Raw genomic sequence first — 12,598 nt, forward strand, 5'->3', positions numbered from 1 at the left:
CTGTTAGATGGGTACTAGCCTGTTAGATGAGTACTAGCCCAGTGGTTCCCAAACTTTTCCAGGGCAAGGCCCCCCAAATGGCAGTAACATTTGACCGAGGCCCCCCTTTTGCAAGGTGTCTTTAAACATTAAAAATACAGACTTCTGAATAGATCCCCCTTTGTTTTAAATTAATAATCACATCTTGCATCTTTACATTACATTAGATTAGGAATTGATTGTGTGTGTGTGTGTGTGTGTGGTTGTCTGAGAGTGAGAAAGAGAAAATCATGCAATTATTTATTTTTCACACCAAACTGTTGAGGCCCCCCGGGCGCCCCCTGGCGGCCCCCACTTTGAAAACCACTGTACTAGCCTACTACTGGCACACTATTGAGAGTGGAAGGGACGCGCTCTCGCGTGACACTCAAGCCCAACGCAGCGCGTGCTTTAACCGTTGCTGTGGAAACGCTCAACACATTTTTTTCTCTCGTGAAGCAGCAGAGCCATCTTACTTCCCTTCTTAAAGATAAATTGTAGATTGGTCTGAGTTAATCCATCGTGCTTGGTTCTAACAGTCATGAAAGGTGTGGTTCGGTCCGCTCCGTGTGCCGCGGTCAGACTCGGGGCTCAGGGGCGGCGGGACGAGACGCTGTGCTCCATCCGGCGCGCCGAGCGCCTGGTGCTCCAGTCCCATGTGCACGCGCTGGATTCCGCCACACGCTATCGGACACCACCGTTTCCATCTAAACTCCCGGATTTAGCGCTTCTGGCTCACAGTGTGAACGGAACGCAGCGTGATGACGACATCAAAACTCGACCTAAATCCCCTGGGACTATGGTAAGGTCACCAGGCCATATGCGCGTTCACTAACATCTATCATGCAGATACACTTTGTACAGTAGGTAGACAGTTAATGACTGTAGCCCATCTGTTGTGATGCACATTACACCCATATCCATGGAAAGGCACCACCTCTGGCCAGATGTTAGAACCTGTTTGGGTGTCTAAAAAGTGTGCACCATGTTTAAATACCTCAGCATATCCGCTAAGCCTTGTATCAGTGCCACTGCTTTGCTGAGAATGGACCACCACAGAAATGATATGATCGGAGGTCTGTGAGGATCCATCCATCCATCCATCCATCTTCTATACCGCTTATCCTTTTCAGGGTCACAGGGAAACCTGGCGCCTATCCCAGGGAGCATCGGGCACAAGGCGGGGTACACCCTGGACAGGGTGCCAATCCTTTGCCATTAATCCTTTGATAAATACTGACACAAGGAGGCTGACACAAATGGGCTACACTCAGTAACTGTAGAACTTAGCTGACTGTGATGAAGAGGACAGTACAGGGTAGATGTAGCTAATAAAGTGGCAGCTGAGTATAACAAACATCTCTATTTTTTTCACTGAAGTTGCATTCATTAGGCGCAAGCAGCCCGTTCCCACCACCTGCGCTGCGTGAGAAAAGTGCAGGCCTCAGCGTAGCAGTGGCTGCTGAATACACCCGTGCCGTACTGCTAGTAGAAGGCCGTTTGCGGAGGCAGGCATGGAGGATCACTGAGGAAGCCACTAGGCTGGATCATCAGAAAGAAAAACTGGAGAAACTGTTGCGAAGTATCAGGACAGCACTGCTCATCAACCAGAAAACCACAGACGAGCGGAAACGAAGACCGGCCACTGAGACTGTAAGTGAGGAGGGATCACATTTACAGGGTCTGGTATGTTTTGTCAAATAACGCTGATAAGAACCACCTACTTTCACAGGGTGAGGCAAAATGACTGTCACATGACCAGCCACAAGACATTTTTCCCTAGCCTGTCGGTACACATCTGAGATGATCTCATTTTCTTCACACAAAAATATCTTTTACAGATGTGATACTGTGAACATTCTTGAATCCAGTGACTGCAACTTGAACGGAAACACTCACTGCGCCGCAGCGTTTAAAATGTTGTTTTCCTGTAGTAGTGTATACATGGAAGTACGGCGAACCGATCAGATTTCTACCTTCTACGTTCTGATTGTCATTGCAGGAAGAGTGTAAAAAAGATATGCATGGATACGGAGTGTATGAGGCTAAGACTAGACATAATGTAATGATTAGATAGCAAGACATTTCTTGTGCTCTCACATTTCTTAAATGAAATCATTGGTGATCCAAATTCAAGCTGAAATTTGCCATTTTCAGAAGGGGCGATAGACCTATATTAATCCAATCATCCATCCATCTTCTATACCGCTTATCCTACAGGGTCACGGGGAACCTGGAGCCTATCCCAGGGAGCATGGGGCACAGGCGGGGTGCCAACCCATCACAGGGCACAATCACATACACATTCACACACCCATTCATACACTACGGACACTTTGGACACGCCAATCAGCCTACCATGCATGTCTTTGGACTGGGGGAGGAAACTGGAGTACGCGGAGGAAACCCCTGAACCCCTGAGGCAAACGTGCTAACCACTAAGCCACCGTACACGTGTACCATGTACACCATTATTTGTAGTATTCCCATACTTCTAGTTTAAGCAGCGCTTCCCATATAACCGAGAGGATGGGATTGGCAATCAATATAAGCAAGGATAACATTCAGTTTCAGACACAGCTAATGTTTTCATACATGAATGTATTCTAATGCTTTTCTTTGAAGGAAAAAGATGGAGCTGATCATCTGCTTTGCCATGAGAGGAAGGGCTTGAATGAGCTGAAGCAGAAATTGGAGACTCTGCTGAGAGACACTTTAACTCAGCTGCAGGTATAAACTAGACTATAGACAATATAAATACTATATAAAAGGTGCAAGGGCACAACACGTATATCTGACATAGTGTTTACATCTCTGTGACTTTAAGATCCTAGTTCAGAGCAGCAGACAGCTCCTGGACTGTGCCTTTGAAAGATCCAGGGTAATTGATCTGCTCCCTCAACATGGATCACCTTCAGCAGCTGTACATCTCTCACTCTCTCCTCTGTCACTGAAACCTGACCCCTCTGGTCCATTTACCCCAGGTACTGTTTGACACTGTCCTTTGAATTCAGATGATAACTTTCTTTCACATGAGTGAAAACGTAATCTCAAAAGAATCTGCAGTAAATTGGGATTTTGTTTAATACTTGTGTGTGTGCTGAATTCGTCTCCCAAATCCACACACAGAGTGTAAAGAGGCGCTAGAGTCATCAGCAGCTGTGTTGCAGACATCTCAGCAGCTCAGCGGGAGCATTGAACAGGTCATGTGTGACGCCGTCATTAAACAGGCAACTCTGCATCGCTCAGTCAATGACGGTCTGTTGAAGAAAATTGCAGAAACGCAGAGTCTACAGGTTAGATGAGAATCTAGAAGTTGTTCTTTATAGGCTAAATGCCTTTTTTTTTGCAGCAATTTTGGTCATAAAAATAAACTACCAAATAAACAAACAAACAATAAAAATCCTTACTTTTTAGTAGTAGTTTTTATAGTACAATTTATTGACAAGATTATAGACCAGATGATTTAGGTTTTAAAATTAGTGGTTGTTCTGGCATGCAGTTATGTCAGGTACTGTACCGTAATTTAAGACTTTACTACCCTGCAAAAATCTTGGTACTACATACTCAAGTGTATAGTGTAAGAATATATGAACTAATATGCAATTTGATACACAGCCATAGCAACTGCAATTCACCACACAGGCAGCAGAGGGCTCTAGAAATTAAGAACTATGTCTTCGAAAATCCACGTAGATAAATCCATCCATCCATCCATCTTCTATTCCGCTTATCCTTACTGGGTCACGGGGAACCTATCCGAGGGAGCATCGGGCACAAGGCGGGGTACACCCTGGACGGGGTGCCAATCCATCGTAGGGTACAAACACATGCACACTTTGGACATGCCAATCAGCCTACCATGCATGTCTTTGGACTGGGGGAGGAAACCGGAGTACCCGGAGGAAACCCCCGCAGCACAGGGAGAACATGCAAACTCCACACACACAGGGCCACGGTGAGAATCAAACCCCCAACCCTGGACGTGTGAGGCGAACGTGCTAACCACTAAACCACCATGCGCCCCACATAGATAAATTACTAAATACATTTTTCAGTATATATTTTTACATTTTTAATTAAGTAACTACTGGCCTAGGAGCATCTCTACACCTATAGCATCAGCTGATCTATTTTTTATATGACCCATATCCTGCTGCTATCCCAGATAGTTAGCCATTTTGCTAACGTCTACTAATTTGTCACATACACAACATCCGCTGTAATATTTCAGTCTCTAATATTTTATTATCGGCAATTTATATACCACTAACCAAACCTGCTAAAATGCACTGTATCAATCACAACTGTTCAATGTTCATTATTAGCTAATCTCGTGTGTAATGATTGATAAGCTGTAGTGTATCATGTTTGCCATTTTTTGGCTAGTTAGCTAGCTTAGCAGCTTAGCCTTCAGTGCTGTGGATCATATTTTGTAACAACATAAACTGACCTAACTCTGAAAGTGTTTTAAATGGGAAAAATTATTCTGTGTTAACAATTAAAATGTGATTTCCACCCACTATAAATGTGCCCACATTTGCACATACGTTGCAGTGTTGTTTCTTAATTTGGCTAAATCTTTCTTTCTTAGCAACGTCTAACGCTGAGCTCAGCGGCCACTAGACAGGCCATCTACCGTAAACAGAGACAGATGCAGTGTGCCAGCTACAGTCATGGTAGAACTTTGGTATGTTTTGGTATTGATATGTTTGCTACAGCATTGCTGTATTGATGCATGTTGTAGTCAGTTTGACTTTTGCATCAGTCCTTGATATCAGGAAAATCTCCCCACTTGCTGTACATTGGACATTGTTAGCCATGTTGTAATATTAGACTAATTAACCAAGTATTTATAGGAGTAAACAGCATTATTTATTGCACTCTATCATTCTGCTGTAGGGTCCAGTCTCCTCTGACGACCTATTCTGCAGAGAGAGGATGAACAGGCCTGTTGTGCAAGCCTATGAGAGACATCCAAGTGTTCAGCTGCCTGAGTCCAGACTCCTAACACAGGTAGTGTAATCAACATGATATCATAACAACATTCACTAATTGCGTATCTCCACATGTTTATAATCCACTTTAGCTATTATTTCCAGAACAATGACAGACATAATTATCAGCATTTTAAATGCTTAAGTGGTTTGGATAACACTGAGTAATTTACCAGACAACTATGGGTGCATCAATATTTTTTGTTGTAATGCAAAGTTTTCTGACACTGTGTGGTGTAATAAAAGGTACGCTATTATGTCTGTCTTCTAGGGCAGTGTTATGCTGAAGCAGCATTTGGAGTGTGCAGAGAAAGCAGTAGAAGAGCTGCAGGTTGCACACTTGCAGCTGGAGGACGACTCGTGTGCAAAGAGAGTGGCAGCGAGTGTAGACTCCGCTATAGTCCGGCTTCGAAGAAGGAATATACCTCACATGTTTGTCCACTCAGTAAGCACATAAAACGATCACTTCTGTGTCTGCACTTTCAAACTCATAAGTACTCCTCTGTGACCAGTTTTATACTAGTGATGTGTTGTTCATGAACGATTCCTTAATTTTGATTCCTTCATCTTTAAAGCGCACCTTTTATGGTTTGATGTGCCTAATTTAGTTTTAAAGGTCCCATACAATAGATTTACAAGCATCCAAGGTCACAAAACACTTTAATGTGCTCATAATTTAAACTGCAGCATTACCTTTTCCCCCAGTGTCAAAACGACTCGTTAAATGATCTGTCCTAAAGGATTCGTTCTAAACTCCTCCTTTCAGAGAGCATACTCTGCTCTGATTGGTCAGATGTCACAGTCTGTTGTGATTGGTCTACCACTGTCAGCGTGTTTCAATAAGGAAACGCCCACTACCATAACGAGTTTCAGCTCCTTCTGTTCGCGAGCAGCTGATGAAAAGCAGAGGCGGGGCTTTTTTTTACAACCCTACGTAGGTTAGTTCAGGAAGTAAGTCTGGAATTACTAACGACTCGTTTCAGCTGTTCAGAATCGCTTCCTTCTTTTGGGAGTCAATAACTACGTTTGTCGTGCGCTTTGATTTTTGAAACTTTGCAGACTTTTTTCATTCACAAACAGCTCTATAACACATTACATGAAAGATAATATTTGAAAAACCATAATAGGTGCACTTTAATATGTCTTGGGAACAACGAATTGTCTCCGAGAGTGATTCGTTCATTTTGTGTTGACCACGCATGTGCTGCACCATCCCCATAGGTTCTGTACAGGAAACAGAAAGGATTAGTTCACCTTTCGAGTCTTCGGGTTCAAGTCGTTCGTTCGTCGACTCGGATCGGGGGGTGAGGTGAACTAACAGACTGCATAGCCTGAAGACCAGCTAAGCAATTAATTAATCATTTCTGTTTCTCATAATTTGGCCTTGGTTGCATTAGCTGATAGTTTATTTCTTATTTTAAACGTGATCAACATTTGCGTAAATACTAGATGTGTTGGGGAATTTAACGTAACATTTTTATTATATTCTGCTGAAGTGAACGAAACGACTCAAAAAAAGATTCGTTCATTTTGCTGAACGAGATTCAAAGATCCGAGTCAGTAAAATGATCCCAACTTCCCATCACTATATTATACAGGGTTGACAATGTGAGTGTATTACGTGTGTAGATTGTATTGATGCTTTTTTTAACAGATCGTATTAACTGACATAATGGCCCATACTGACCCATACATCTGGTGATCATTAAATAAAATTAATCTTAAGCCTTTGTTTGTGTCTTTGTCTTTAAAAATCAGTGATTAATTTGAAGGAAAACTATGTTTAAGATGTCTCTGTATTTTGGATATTAGGTATATGAGAAGCATAGTGGCTAGGTTGGCATGGTCATTATTACACCTTTTCAAATGTACTGGAAAGAAAGAAGCATTTACATTGTTTACAATATTTATATTACAGGCAATGCTATTTGGGTCCCAATTAAATTATTATTATTATTTTATTTTTTTTTGAGAATTCTGAGTGCAACAGTGATTGGGATTGATCCAGAGCTTCTCCCGGACACACGAATACACTTCGGATGGGAAGCCAGTTGATCACAAGGCATCAAATACACACAGTCACATACTTATTCACACCTAGGAGCAATGTAGCACAGCCAAAGCACCAACTGGCATGTTTTTGGAAGGTGGGAGGAAACTGGAAAACCCAGGAAAAAACCCCACTGAGTTTCTTTTATATGTTGTATAAAAGAGTTCCATTCTTGTGATGATGTAACAGAAATTTAATTTACTTAAAGTAGGCCAATTTCTGCAACAATCTACTTTTATTAAATCCCCAGTAGCCATATTAGCTTTAATACACTTTGTGTGACATTTTTATAAGTAAAGAAGGAGCATTGTTATGTACAGTAACAGAGATTCCCATACTTCATCAGGACTAAAAAGATTATCCTTTCTCGACACCTGTTTCTGGCCTCAGTTGTAAAAGTTTGTAATCCGTGTAGATTTACCAATGCTTTAAGCAGACACTGGGCTGGAAATTTAGGTCTCTTATGGTAAAATAGGTGGAATTGAGTAAGATTTGAATTCTTTTTCTACTCCTTGAACACACCCCCATTCCAGCCCATGTACACAAAGCTCCGCCCCTACGGTGGTTCAACTACTGTAGAGTTAGTCTTAGCAAGGACTGTCATGACATCACTTTCAAGAGCAACTGTTTAAAAAGCCATTATAACAATATATACACACAATATGCATGTTAATGGAGAGAAGGAAAGAACTGTCTTTTATTCTTTTTAAATTATTTTTTAATTGATTCGTTAGGCATAGCAGGCCATTCACACAGTTCAGAGCTGTATACAGATTGTGTTTACAGACCTGTAAAGGAGCAACAATACTGTGCCAGCTTCATCTTCTTCACCATTAGTAAAATCATGGGAAAAAAAAATCTCATATAATGGAAAATCCATAGGTTCCAAGTGTTTTTACCGTTTTTCTTGTCATTACTGAACATGGGTTACTGTCTATGCATATTCTCTCCATGTCCACATGGGTTTCCTCCAGGTTCCAAGGAGGAATCCTTCCTCCCAAAAACATGCCAGTAGGTGGACTGGTTAAGATAAATTGCCGCTAGGTGTTAGAGTATATGTGCACGCTGCCCTGTGATCCAAGGTGTAATCATGCCTCATGCCCAGTTTTCCCAGGATAGGCGCTGGATCCACTGTGACCCTGACCAGGATAAAGCAGTTACTGAAAGTGAGAGTGAAAATCAGATCCCTTTCCATTATTATATGGTAAATATATTCAGCATCGTGCCAAAATGAAAGTTTGCGCATGACAGTTAAACAAAAGCTCCGGGATCCTATGTAAGCTAAGCATTTAGGAGTAGTTTCTATTCACCTCTATTAACCATTGCATTTAATTCTTGGTTATTTTAAAAATCATGAACAAAGTCACACCATATTTTGAATTTTAAACAATCCTTACCATGCTAGGTAGAAAATATCAGTTTATTGCAGTTATGAAACAGATGGATATATATGAAGTAATGTTCATCTACACAAGGTTACACACTCAGTGGCACTGAGCTCACTGATGTATCGTGTAAAACACTATTCCCTCATTAGAGATCGTATTTTAAAGTAATTAAGTAGAATGTAATACTAATTAATACACAAGCTTTTGCAAATAAAATTGAGATATTCAAAAGACAATGAATAAGTGTTACATACAAAGTGCAGTGCTAACTAAACTAATTCTAGACAATATTTTAAAAATTATGTCAACTTATATTTATTTATTTATTCTTATTATCTTAAAAAATTTGATGAGATTTAATTACAATATTTATTTATTTATTTATTTATTTTTTTTTAAAAAAAAAGCATTTTCAGTCTAAACTGTAACTAAGTAAGATGCAATCACAATATGTTTTTTTTTTAGTTGTTTGTAAAAGCCCCTGTGCAGTAAGACCCTTAGGAATTAATTCACTATGGAGGCCTTTATTGAGTTCCCCTACTATCTGGACAGGGACTCACAATGTCCTCTACCTCAATGACTTCCACCACCAGATCTCTGATTGATTTCACGCTGTCCAGCGGATCTTCTGCTTCTTGATCCTCAGTGAAAGAGTCTCGGTCAGTCTCTACCTTTGCAGACTGTTCAGTCATGTCGCCCCCTGCTGGAAGATCAGGGATATTAGGGAGTCTGTTTGTGTTGGTAGTGGTGGAGCTCTCCATCTCACACTCTGCTGCGTTCTCACTGACTGTAGAGGAAGATGAATCACAGGAAGGTGTTTCAGTTTGAGTGTCATCTGTGTCTTTAGTCTGGGAACCTGAAGGATTTTCAGCATTGGTTGTATCAGGCTGGACTGTATCACTGTGTGGCTCCTCAGGGGGTGCGGGCACATCATCACCGATCTCAGAATGAGATTGATTTGCAGCATCAACCTCTGTCTCATCTGAAACACTGACATTTTGATTTTCTTTCACAGATGCTGGAGAAACAGGACATTCTGCGTTCAGCTCAACTGGTAGGTGGACAGAAATGGTTTGATCTGCAAGCGACTCGGGTTCTGACACAATAATTACAGGAGAAGTGTTGAAATCAGTCATAGCTTGGCTCTGAGCTGTAGCATCAGCTGCTTCTGGTAATGAGGTGCAGGACACCATGTCAGGTTTATCCACAGACATTTCACACTTCAGTTCTGAGGAATCAGATATGGATATTGAAGGGACCTTAGATAGATCTGGGGAATCTGCAGAAACACAAGAAGGCATACTAGGTATTGCTGAAACCTCACTGGGCTTAGATGGTTGTGCATCAACTGTCTGAGATGATTCATCTGCAAGCTCTTGCTTCTTCTCCAATGGTTGCTTCTCTGGACTGCCATTGTCCACCATTGAGGAGCTGGAAATCTGCTCAGCTTTTTGTGCTGCAACTGCAGATTGCATTTTGGCTGGACTGGAAGGGGATGAGAGAGGTGGAGTGCGGCTGTCTATCAAACTGCTCTGACTAAGACACTGCAGCTCGGTGCTGTCCACAAACAGGTTGTGCTTCTTCATAGTGGCCGCTTCTTTCACCACTGTACGGAAAAAAAGACATCGTGAGATTGGCAAAGTAAGACATTCCTATGAAAGAAGCTAGACAGTGGAGAGACGGGCAGTCTTTTTCACCAAGACAGCAGGACAATTACGCGCTCTCTGATCTTTTGGAGTGTAGCACTGTTGGGATTCGAACTTAAAAACTTTGCCCAAGTTACTTATCAGTATATTTCTAATGTTTACCTCTATCTAGAATTTTCTGAATATAAACATCATAAAAATTTCATAATGTTGTGTAATAGTCAGTCCCGCCAGGATCGCAGAAATGAACGCAAAATCAAGGAAACTCCACAATATTTGGAGGAGCTTGCAATTTTTCTAAATTACAGCAAATGTTCTGCAGATTTGAGCCAAGACGTGCCACATGACATCATCCCAACGTGTCATGTGACGTCATCATAACGTGCATTCAGCCAAAGCAGTCTTCGAGTCACGTGCGTCGAACATTACAGCTAAAAGGTCTCATTTACCAACAAACATCTCTGTGAATGACCGTGCAAAACAATTTCGTCAATTCAATTAGTTTTCCTAAAAAAAAATAATAATAATAAAAAAAGCACAAAACTGCACAATGCAGTGCAAATTTTTGTAAAACCCGCAGCAAAATTGAGCATTTTTGGCCGCAACAATCACAAACAAATCTCCACGAAATCCTGTATGGACTGAACAGTAAAGTACTACAATAAGACTAAAGCCATTTTACCTTTGTCTACTTCGTTATTCAGGGTGTTCAGCATTATATCCTCATAGATGTTCTCCACTTGGATGAAGTTTGTGTAATCAGCGAAGATGTACTGCTCATATTTCTGCAGCTCCTATAGGAAAATAAAAAAGGAAAACTCATTCGGTACAGATAAAGACACAAATCTTAGTAAAGAGGAACATGGCAGGCCTATCAAATTCGAACACATGGGGCAAGGCTCTCTGCAACAGTCCTTAATGGGTTTTGCCCTTATTCATTCAAGTAAAATATGCAAATGCAAACAACTGTCCATATTCATCATCTTTGGCGCATTTGTAATTGGTAAACTGACGTCTGGTCGGAGTGTGTGTAAATTTGAGCATAACATTTTTACAATTTGAGAAAATCTTAATATGCAGTTAAATAATTAAAGCCAATATGTTCTATAGCAAGTATAGGAGGTAGATTAATATAAGTGATAATAAAAAAAAAACAAAAAACAAAAAACAAATAACACTGATATAATAATCACAATTGCACACACTGGAACCTTGAGCTAAAGTACCGGTAATGAGATTTACGTCAACATCTCATTCATAAATGTGAATCATTCAAGCAGATATGGATCTTTATTAGCTCATTATATAAATATAATTTTGTATTACCACTAAAGCATGTCAGATGTGACGTTATTGATTTTGGTAGTCTGTATTTCAGCCTTTAATTCACTTCTTTCAGTGTTTTGTTAATATCAAATAAGGATTTGTTTATTTACTTATTTGATTCATCAGGATGGAAAATTGGCTCACCTATATTTATAAATGTATCTTCAATTAAATCTGACGTCAGTAAGGTTGGCTTTGTCAAGCATCTGCATCAAATGTTATGGAGAAATGAGCAGTGGCTAGAATAATTTGACTTATTTTTAAATTTTTTTGGTAGATTAGAAGTCCACATATTATTCAAACAACATTTGTCATTTCAAATTCATGTTTAAAATATCATATTCTCTCTCTCTCTCTCTCCATTCGAGTAGATAGGGGCCTGATCATATGCCTGGAAATACCCTGGAGTGGTGCCAAGGGGACAGGCTTCACTATAATATGTGGCCAAGTGTGATAACTGTGCAGCTGGGTTGATCAGAGTTTAATCTTTCTTTCTGTCTTGTTTCAATACAGTTCTGCTGCCTATTTATTATAACACTCAAATCTGATATGATAGATTTTTCATTTTGTATACTATTTTCCCAGGGACATGAAAGCTGTACAAATTAGACATTATATCTCATGCTTTGCCCTAGTGTGCGAGTGCTAGTAGTTACAGTTTTACAGCTGGGTGCCAGGTTTCTCCTGATGGCTGGCAGTGTGATGTCCACCAGAGCCTCCTGGAAAATCCTCTTCCTCACTGTGCTGCTATCATAGTCATATTGCTGAAAGTGATAAATAGGGCATTAATCTGATATCCACAAGCTAATAGTTATTAAATAGTCTTTTTATGGACTAGTTTAGGTAAAATTGAACGTTTTATGATTAATGTATGGCCACCTTAAGCACTCGGAGCTTGGCTTTCTCCATGACTGTGGCCAATTTGTCAGGTTCATCATTCATGGCTGACTGAAGCAGCAACTCAAATGTGTACACAGCATTCTCCATCAGCTAAAATAAGCAAAGCACTCATAAAACAAGCATGCTTACAACAACTGACACAAGTGTGTATCTTCATAAGGTATATTATGGTAAATTACAGAGGGAGCCACGGAATTTTAACGTTAACCATAACTGATTATATGAAGAATACTTCTGTGCCTCTAAGACCGAGCTAAAGACAACAAAACAGGC

The 12,598-nt window shown here is 40.5% G+C and overlaps 2 protein-coding genes across 2 annotated transcripts in view; one reads left to right on the top strand and one right to left on the bottom strand.

Annotated features, from left to right (window-relative positions):
• The first annotated feature begins 392 nt into the window (after positions 1–392).
• ccdc105 (coiled-coil domain containing 105) lies at positions 393–6,790 on the top strand. Its single transcript, XM_053646836.1, has 8 exons — positions 393–820; positions 1,399–1,671; positions 2,644–2,748; positions 2,846–3,002; positions 3,148–3,314; positions 4,613–4,708; positions 4,921–5,034; positions 5,287–6,790. Exons 1-8 carry the CDS (start codon positions 560–562, stop codon positions 5,470–5,472), a joined length of 1,359 nt encoding a protein of 452 aa, XP_053502811.1. The 5' UTR covers positions 393–559; the 3' UTR covers positions 5,473–6,790.
• Positions 6,791–7,654: 864 nt separating this feature from the next.
• Positions 7,655–12,598, bottom strand: part of niban1b (niban apoptosis regulator 1b) — a 34,191-nt gene continuing 29,247 nt past the window's right edge. Inside the window, exons 11-14 of the mRNA XM_053646835.1 lie at positions 12,305–12,415; positions 12,082–12,189; positions 10,782–10,893; positions 7,655–10,059 (exon numbers count right to left, since the gene is read on the bottom strand). Coding sequence (XP_053502810.1) covers positions 8,978–10,059; positions 10,782–10,893; positions 12,082–12,189; positions 12,305–12,415 — 1,413 coding nt within the window. The 3' untranslated portion in view covers positions 7,655–8,977. The remainder of the gene's footprint in view (positions 10,060–10,781; positions 10,894–12,081; positions 12,190–12,304; positions 12,416–12,598) is intronic.

This window comes from Ictalurus furcatus, chromosome 17 (assembly GCF_023375685.1).
Source record: "Ictalurus furcatus strain D&B chromosome 17, Billie_1.0, whole genome shotgun sequence".
Lineage (NCBI taxonomy): Eukaryota > Metazoa > Chordata > Actinopteri > Siluriformes > Ictaluridae > Ictalurus > Ictalurus furcatus.